General features: G+C 30.8%; 1 protein-coding gene across 3 annotated transcripts in view; it reads right to left on the reverse strand.

The window, feature by feature from the left end:
• The window catches only part of LOC106470250, a 57,960-nt gene that overhangs the window by 15,413 nt on the left and 33,400 nt on the right, over positions 1-9,147 (reverse strand). For all 3 annotated transcript variants that reach the window (XM_022398848.1, XM_022398847.1, XM_013930793.2), the window contains 3 exons: positions 7,683-7,943; positions 6,524-6,634; positions 2,480-2,800 (listed from right to left, as the gene is read on the reverse strand). In XM_022398848.1, coding sequence (XP_022254556.1) covers positions 2,480-2,800; positions 6,524-6,634; positions 7,683-7,943 — 693 coding nt within the window. The remainder of the gene's footprint in view (positions 1-2,479; positions 2,801-6,523; positions 6,635-7,682; positions 7,944-9,147) is intronic.

Here is a 9,147-nt window from a genome sequence, read left to right on the forward strand (position 1 = left end):
AATTATAAGTACAAATGGAATTACTCATTTACAGAAATAGATGGATTTAGAAAATTTTAAGTTAGATAAAATTACTTACAGTAATTGCACTCATAAATTCTCTGCCATTTTTATCAGGTATATTGATGACATTAGAAATCTTTTCACTGGACACAAAGAACTAAAACTTTTCATTCACAATGTTGAAACTTATCACCTATCATATAAATTCACTTTTCAGATTTCAAGTAAGAATTCAAGCCTTTTAGAAACTACAACTGACATTTCCACACTCATACTTATAAGTAGCACACATTACAAACCTACCATTCATATGTGCAAAGACCCCAATCATTGGATGATCCAGATTTTTGCAAGTTTAAGATTTTGTAAAGTTAAGCTCTAGTTAGTAGAGTTTTGTTTTTTTAACAGGATGGGTGAATTATGGAATTAGTTGTTGGTGTAGTAGTGAAGGCCAATACTTAACAAGAGTTTAAGAGGGGAATCCATGATCTCATTAAAAATAAAGAATATATTAAAATTGATTTTTCCCAGAGTAGGGTGTGAAAGGACAGCTGTGAATGGCCAAATGGTTCCTTGATGCCTGTATTTTAAAGTTACGTGTAACAGGAAACCAAAACGATCTAAGTAATTTGAAGCTAAAGATAATAGCAAACTACTATTGTTTGACTAGATGTGAAATTGGTTTAATAAGAAAGCCCCACACAATGTTTCTAACTTTTTTCAGTATGAAATAGATCAGTTTGACTTACATTGGAAGTGTGAAACTATACATACTATAACTCTGAATTTACTGAGCATGTCTTCACAAAATTTGGCAAGCTTTTAGTAAAAATAATCTATTATATACAAAAATCTTATTTTTATACTAAAGTATTTCTAAAAAAGACTTGTCTGGGAGTTTATAAAGCCTTTAATGTTAAGAATAAAAAATACTTGGTGTTCATCTTACACATCTCATATTTCATTTGCATAGCCTCTGGAGCCTCGTAAATGAATATCAAAAGTTTGTTTCGATGAAACATTATATGTCATCTGTTATTTTCTCTATTCTATAATCAAATGTAGAAAATTCATCAACATACGGGGAAGTTTAGAAATGTGAAACAAAATTGATAATATCCTTTTTTTTCTTATTCTATCTTCAATATAATTATCTCCACAGTTTCAACTGTTAACTTTTTCGCATCTGTTTTCTTTTAATCTTATTGTTTTATTGCCAGATTCTGTGCTAAGGGAGGCTATTTATTACTCCAGGAAGAGCAATAAGTAATAGTGATAGCCCATATCTAGCCCTCCCCCCTATACAGGCACACACACCTAGATAAAAGTAAGCAAACTGATCAAGTTACATATAGTTTGAGCTTGCAAGCTCAGGTTCCTAAGCTCATAAAATTTTAAAATGATTTTATTTTTTGTTGCCTAAGCTAAGTTTTTGTATTAAGTTACTTTGTTTGTTTGTTTGAAGTTAAGCACAGAGTTACACAATAGGTTATCTGTGCTCTGCCCACCACAGGTTTTGGATACCCGGTTTCTGGTTTCTAGCATTGCGTTGTAAGTATGCAGACACCCCTGTGCCACTGGGGGGAAAGATACTTTTGATAATAATATATAACAGTAAACAAAAATTATACATAAAAAAACAAACAAACAGGATATTTAGCACTTTAGGCACTCAAATCCTGTGTTTCATTAACCCTACTTTTTTTCTTATCTATATATATATATACATACTGATTGTCTAAACTAATTTATGTAGCTTTCAAATATATATTTTAGAGCACAAAAAAATTATTAGGCACTAGAATAGAATGTTCCAAAACTATTATAATTCATCTGGCATTTTAACTAAACTATAAGTAGGCTAAAATAATTCTTTTACTGCTAGGAGCAATGACATTACTCAACACACATCAAGACTTTCTTGTAAACTATTGTCTCTAACTGCCCAATACAAACAAACTGCACATTAAAATATGCTCTTTCTATTGGTTATAAGCATGTCCATCACACAAGTAGTTTGATGTTGAAAACTGGCATGAAAAAAATGGGAAGGGCTTCATTATTGGGTTTTAAAAATTTATTGATATCTCAGCAAACCAAAAGGGTAGAAGATTCAAATTTTATATTATTTCTGTTTCTAATTGGTTGGAAGCATCGGCAATCTATTTGTGATGTTAGATAATTATGAAATGTAGAAATCAAAGATAGATATTTTCATGTGACAAAGAAAAGTGAAGATGGAGAATTTTTTAAATATATTTTATGAAATTAAGAAATCAACTTATATATATATGATATTAAAATCTGAATTATAAACTATGTTTCAATGTCACGTTTACTGGTATACATTGATAATAAAGATTTTTAATTACATTTTGGGTGGAATTCAACCAAACCTGTTTTACACATAGGGTTAATATAAGGATATACATTGTTTGGAATAATACATTAATGACTGAATATACTCAACTCTCACCTGTGCTTTATAGATGCAATGTCCTTTAATTAGGGCATCAGGTTGGTGACACCACTGTGCTGTTAAGCATGCAGGTACTCCACTAATCTGTTGACGAGATGAAGATGTCTCTACATATTCTTGTTCACTCATTAACTGTGTAGGTGGCCTAATTCTCAGTTCTCCTTTATCCCCACTTAATGTTTGTGTTAATGACTGTGAGCCTTTATTTTCTCTTCTTGTAGATGTAACATTAGTGTAGTCTTTAAACAGTCCCGCATCTTCTTTGCAAACTTCGGTAGAAGGTGCTTCTTCGATACCTAGTTCACTAAGCTTTGAATTCTAATATACAAAAAAAAAGAGAGAAACATAGAAATAAAACAGTTTTAGATATTAACAAAAGCAATATGAAGGGTTATCTACTTGAGACGCATCATGGTTTAATACCGTGTCACTTCCTATGGGTATAAGTGTTTGAGCAATATTAGCTTCGTTTTGTAACAAGTGGAGTCGTATCAAACTTTCATATACAGGTACAACTGTTTTTAATAAAGCAATATATTATGTATGGTGATTTTATACGGGTATGCAAGCATGCACATACACAATTAAGTCAGATAGGAACAACGTTCTAAGACCTTTGCAGCCTTTGGAAATACTTCGTTCACTGTTATACATACTCGAGCTGATTGCCACTATTATGCACTGTTGCCTGACACTGCAAATTTCATTGCAGTAAGCTTTTGCAAGAAATTATGTAGCCAACCTTAAATAAAGACACTGCCAAACATTACACAAACTCTCTACCATATGTAGATATCAGCTTCCAAAACCACAGTTAAGGTGACTAAAGACAGAAAAAAAAATCCACTGGAGCAACATCAGAGGATTTAAGAAATTTGTCCTATGCTACTGCTTTAATTCTGGTTTCTTTAGCCATCTTTTTCATGAAAATAGCCAGTGATTTCAAGGTGTGGCTGGAAGCTTGTGTATTTTATGGTTTGTGAGCCTCTGTAAACTTCAAGTCCTTATCTATTATCTTTGTTAATGGTACCAAAGAATACGTTTAAATTCATCTCAATGACTTTTTTGGGTTGGAGGGTTCCCTTTCCTAACCTTAGCCTTCACTATGTGAATTAAAGCACTGCTTTGAACTGGGTTGAAATGTGGCTTCACAGCCTGTTGCTGTTCATAACATTTTGCTGGGATAGTTTTTCACTTCCTTGGAAAACACTGTATATTCTCTTGTTTGAAATGTTGTATCCTTTTGTTCTACACCGTTTAGCAATCTTGCTGTAATAATAACTTTTTTTGATAATTTGTACATATGTCTTTTCAAACATGAATCAACCTGTAGTAAGCTTCAATGGCACCCTTTCAAAAAAATACAAGAAAATCAAAACAAAACTTACATATGCAATTTTATTTGCTGCTATTTGTGACTAACAGTTTGAATTATCTGGTTAACAGACTAACAATGGCTGCTTTGGCTCCTCATAGTCTGAACTTTGCTCAGTTTATACTTCAAGTTACTCAAGTTTACAAGTACAGCTAGAGACAAAGTGGTTGTAATTGTAATAAGTCCCTGATGACCTCAACTGATGGCCCATAATTCACTATGAACAAAACATGAGTGCTAAACATATTGAACAGGGCATCAGGGCTCACCCGTGCAATGACACTTCATTGTATTATCACATACAAATTGCTCAAATAAGTTGTACTTAACCGTATGGTCCAGTGGTTACTGTGCCGGGTTTCGATCTATGGGTCTGTTATTTGTGTCTTTTTACAAGAAATAAATAGCACTTCTCACTGTGGGAGTGTAGGTGCATTATAAGGATGACAATAAGATCCAACTATTTGGTTAGACAATAGTTGGTGGTGGGTACTGTTGACTGTCTACATTCCCTCCATTCTGTCAATTCAAAATTAGGGATAGCTAGCACAGATAGGATTAGCTTCAGTAGTTGTTTCTACTATCTGAAAAATTAAAATGAAAACCTGAAATTACTGATACAAACACAATGACCCTACATAAAATCCTGATGTTGCCCGAATAGTTATACAAACGCAAGATGATTCTAAAACCTGACATGGATGAAGTAGTACAATGCAATCTCGCCTGAAACCTTAATATGCCTCAGGTGGTCATAGACTAACTAGGATATGTTAAAACTAGAGATCTTTTAAAATATGCATACATTTACTTAACTTTCAAAAACTAGAAACTGCTTAAAGTCTTTCAGACCATACAGAATTGAAATTAACATTTCCATTAAACTTCTGTTTTGGCAAGAAAAAAAAATTACCCTTAACCTCACAACGTACATAGTACAGTTTTCATGAGTCGAGGGCACACTTCCATATTCAGAATTTAAGTTGAAGTAGTAATTGCAACTCTTAAAATTTTTTTTTACTTTATATTTGTTAACTGTTAAGTATTTAATTTATTTAATGACATTCTCAAAGAAAAATTTAAAAGATATTTTGATCTCTTCACAGCTCCAGTGGTTATTGCTTGCAAACAACACACTTACAGATTTGTTTAGGATTACTTGTACATCCGAGAGTATAGATTTATATCTACTTAGACCCTGTCATCCTGTAGAAATAGTTTTATTGTACAAATAAGTATTGGATGTACTTACATGATTTTAGGTATGCAATAAGAAGCTTTAAGATGAAAGTATTAATGGCATTTCAAGACAAAATTTTCAAAAATTGACAACCTAAAATATTATACAAGTACTAAACCAAATTAAATTACTTTTATCAAGCAGAAAACTAGGTACTCATGTAGAAAATTTGTACCAAATTCCATTCAATTAGGTTAAGAATTTAAAATGTGAAAAGAACACAAACAGAGTTGACCTAACATCACCCTGGCTGCCCAGATAGGGTTGATAATACAGCTATGCAAAAATGACCATGTAAAAAACCTAAAGAATAGAGACAGATTTTTATTTTTGAGGTGAACGCAATATATTTCTCCTTTTTTCTAAAAATACTTTTACACGAAAATATACACAAAAAATAAAAATGTTCTTTTTTGTTTTATTATAACATCTTTACAGTGCTTCATTTTGTCATTTGTTCCAAAAAACAAACATCCTAAGACACAAACCGCCTTGCATGTTATTTTAAAACGAATCATATAGATGTACCTACTGATAAAAAAAGAAACGAGCGTCATGTAACCCTAACAAACATTCAGAACGTAAATACAAATGCAATTATAGCAAAATAACTTAAAGAATGAAGCAAAATGTAGCATTTGATTCTAGCAGAAACTAATTTTCTTGTATACAGAAAAATAAAGGTACTTTTTTCATAAGGATTTAACTTATAACTAGTTTCAACAGAAGAGCAGGAAGAATGTAGAAAAAAATATGCATTTTCTATGCAATGCCATGGGGGAGTAACACAAAGTGTGAAATTAAAACATTATGTGGATTCATAAATACCACATCGATGATTATTTCTTACAAAAGATTTACAGTTCCATACTTTAACAATTTTTATGATAATCATTCAATTTTTTTCTCTGTACAAAAAATTATGCTGCATACACTTGTTAGGTAGTTTATGCTGTCTATAATAACATAATAATTAAAATTAAAAAATGATTGTTATTTTAGAAATTAATAAGAATTTACAAAAATTGTCCTCGAATGTGAAGAAAACGAAATTAAAAACTTAAAACTACGTTCACAAAGCTCACTTGATGCACTTTTTGTTCAAAACAGGTTGAAAGAACATGGATTTTTCAGTTTACTACTCTAATTTTTTTATCTGTTTTAACATGCTTTGAAACTAAATATTTTTACAAAATTTAATATAGCTTCAAACTTGTCTTTTTTTTTTTCACCTACAGGTACTCTTATTGTAAATTTTGTTTCTGTCTTACGTGGACATCTTTGACTTTACCAAAAATCTATGAGGAGAAATAAACGATTTCAAATAATTTTGTAAGCTTTTCAAAGAGATAAATCATTAATCTAAGGGTAAAAACTGTAATTGTAATACAACTTAATATTGATGAAAATACACACTGATATTTACCAATTTTGATAAGTCAAAATCTTCTAAGTTGCCCATATATTGCTCTGGTGTTCGTTCTCCAAGTGATGCTAATATTCTCTTCTGATGACCAAGTTTTTTTATTTCTAATACCTGTTGTATAAACAATCACAATAAGAGATAATTACTATTTCATGATTTATTTGGCTGATCAACAAATACAATTTGAATGAATACCTAACTTGCTTATGTACTTACTATTTACAAAACAAAACAGTTAATTTTCATCTCGAAATCTAAACATTACTACTTTCTGATAAATGAAACACAGCCTGTCAGATAATGGATAACATTTTTCCAAATGTTGGGGTAACCAGTCAGTTTCTAATAGCTTTAATATCAGTAAACATTTTTAGGTTTGCTATTGAGGTCCAGTATAACAAAAGAAAAAGATGTTTTTTTTTTGCCAGCTTAAACAGAGCCACATAATACAAGATGTAGTATTTACACTGGTCATCTCTAACATTAGATAATAATCTAACCACCTTACCATTCTTCTACATTCAGCATCTCTTAAGATACCAATCAGTTCATCAAGATGGAAATGAAACAACATTTAACAGATAATAACCGAACATCTTTCAAACATATTATAATAAAAATAGTGCAGCAAATAAAATTTCATTTCACAAGACAAACTATAAATATAAACTCAGGATCTTGCACAACTCGTAATATAATGCAATAAATAATTATCACCAAAAAAAAAGTCACGATGCATGCCAACATAGATATATCCTAGTATAAAATAATACACTCTACTATACTATGGTATACTAGATGTGTTCTAAGAATATAACTGAAAACAGCTTACATAAATATATAAACAATTTAAACAACTGTTTAAACTTAGGCTACTAATATAACGCAACAAATAATTATCACCAAAAAAGTCACGATGCATGCCAACATAGGTATATCCTAGTATAGTATCTACTATACTATGGTATACTAGATGTGTTCTAAAAATATAACTGAAAACAGCTTACATAAATATGTAAACAATTTAAACAACTGTTTAAACTTAGGCTACTCTAAGTAATCCAAGTCTTAATATTAATCTTTATCATTAAGTCAAAGATTTCATTTTACGAGGATTAAATGTGTGATAAAACATTTTAATAATATAGACAAGTATTACCGTATTCAATTCCACTTCCCATATCTTCATTACTCGGTCCATATTTGTGAAACCATTCTTTTGGAAAGTGTCTTGGTACTCCTCAAGATGCAGTAATTTTAGCCAATGATTGACGGATTCTGGCATTCTTATTTTTCCTTCATCTTTTCCTATTGGTTGAATAGGTTGTAACTTCTTACTGAAGTTCAAAATTCTCTCTCTATGCTCTTCATTCGAAATGCCAATTTCTTGAAGGTCTTGATCTTCTAGAATGTTTCCACCCTGAAAAACAGATTTTAATTATTCATTTAATGTTCAGTTCACTTCAATAGGTCACCAAATACTTGGCATAAGCTCAGTTTTAACATAAAATGTCCCTATAGAAGTAAACTTACTTGACTATCCATATGTCTGTCTGTGTACTCGTTTCAATCAAAACATTATTCAACATACGGTTCTCTAACAGTGGGTGGCAGTAAAGCATGGATACGGTGTTTTAATAATCCTTCTGCCTAAAGAATAGTCTGTGATCATAATGGCAGAGTTACAATATTTGCCCAGTATGTTTTAAATTGTAATTTACAAACTTCTACCAGTTGCACTCAGAAGTTATTCATGTTATTGAGAAGATATATCAGCTATAATATCCATGATGATTCACTGGTTATAGTAAGTTAGGGAAATTAACTGGCTACAGTAAATGGCCAATTGTAATTGAAGTTTCAATACATGTTGAACATCTACTGATGTACACTTACACGTCAAATAACTAGGTAAAGCATACAATAATAACTTTGTTACAACCCTTCACTGTGCTACTGTTAATTTTCCCAAAGAGTGCATGTGCTTTATGTGTGACAATACTACTTGAACAATGTTACACCATAATGGTTGACTATTATCACATAGTATTACTAGAAACATCCGAGTGAAAAGTGTTTATGGATTTCAAGTAAAGAATACAGGGTTCATGTAAAATTATGGTATGCAGGAATTAACATACTTATCTATTCATTAATATTAACTTACAGTTAATGAACAGTTTTTTTCTATATTGACCCTTTGACTTTTAACATTTAAATGTTTATTTATTAGTTAACATCATATTTGATAACAATGTAGGTAATAATATTGTTGTTCATTATATTTTCAAGAGTTAACTGTCAAGACAACTTAGAAATATACTGATTTAAACTTATCTGATTTTAGCATCACCAGTCAGGGAAAAGTTTTCTTATGAATTTTAAAGTTGTATACATTATTTGATGAGTATTTTCCAAAAGGTAGTCCAGTGTAGTTTTCTTGTGAATTTTAAAGTTGTATACATTATTTGATGAGTATTTTCCAAAAGGTAGTCCAGTGTAGTTTTCTTGTGAATTTTAAAGTTGTATACATTATTTGATGAGTATTTTCCAAAAGGTAGTCCAGTGTAGTTTTCTTGTGAATTTTAAAGTTGTATACATTATTTGTGAATTCCATAATGCCA

The sequence above is a fragment of the Limulus polyphemus genome, unplaced genomic scaffold, assembly GCF_000517525.1.
Source record: "Limulus polyphemus unplaced genomic scaffold, Limulus_polyphemus-2.1.2 Scaffold3903, whole genome shotgun sequence".
NCBI lineage: Eukaryota > Metazoa > Arthropoda > Merostomata > Xiphosura > Limulidae > Limulus > Limulus polyphemus.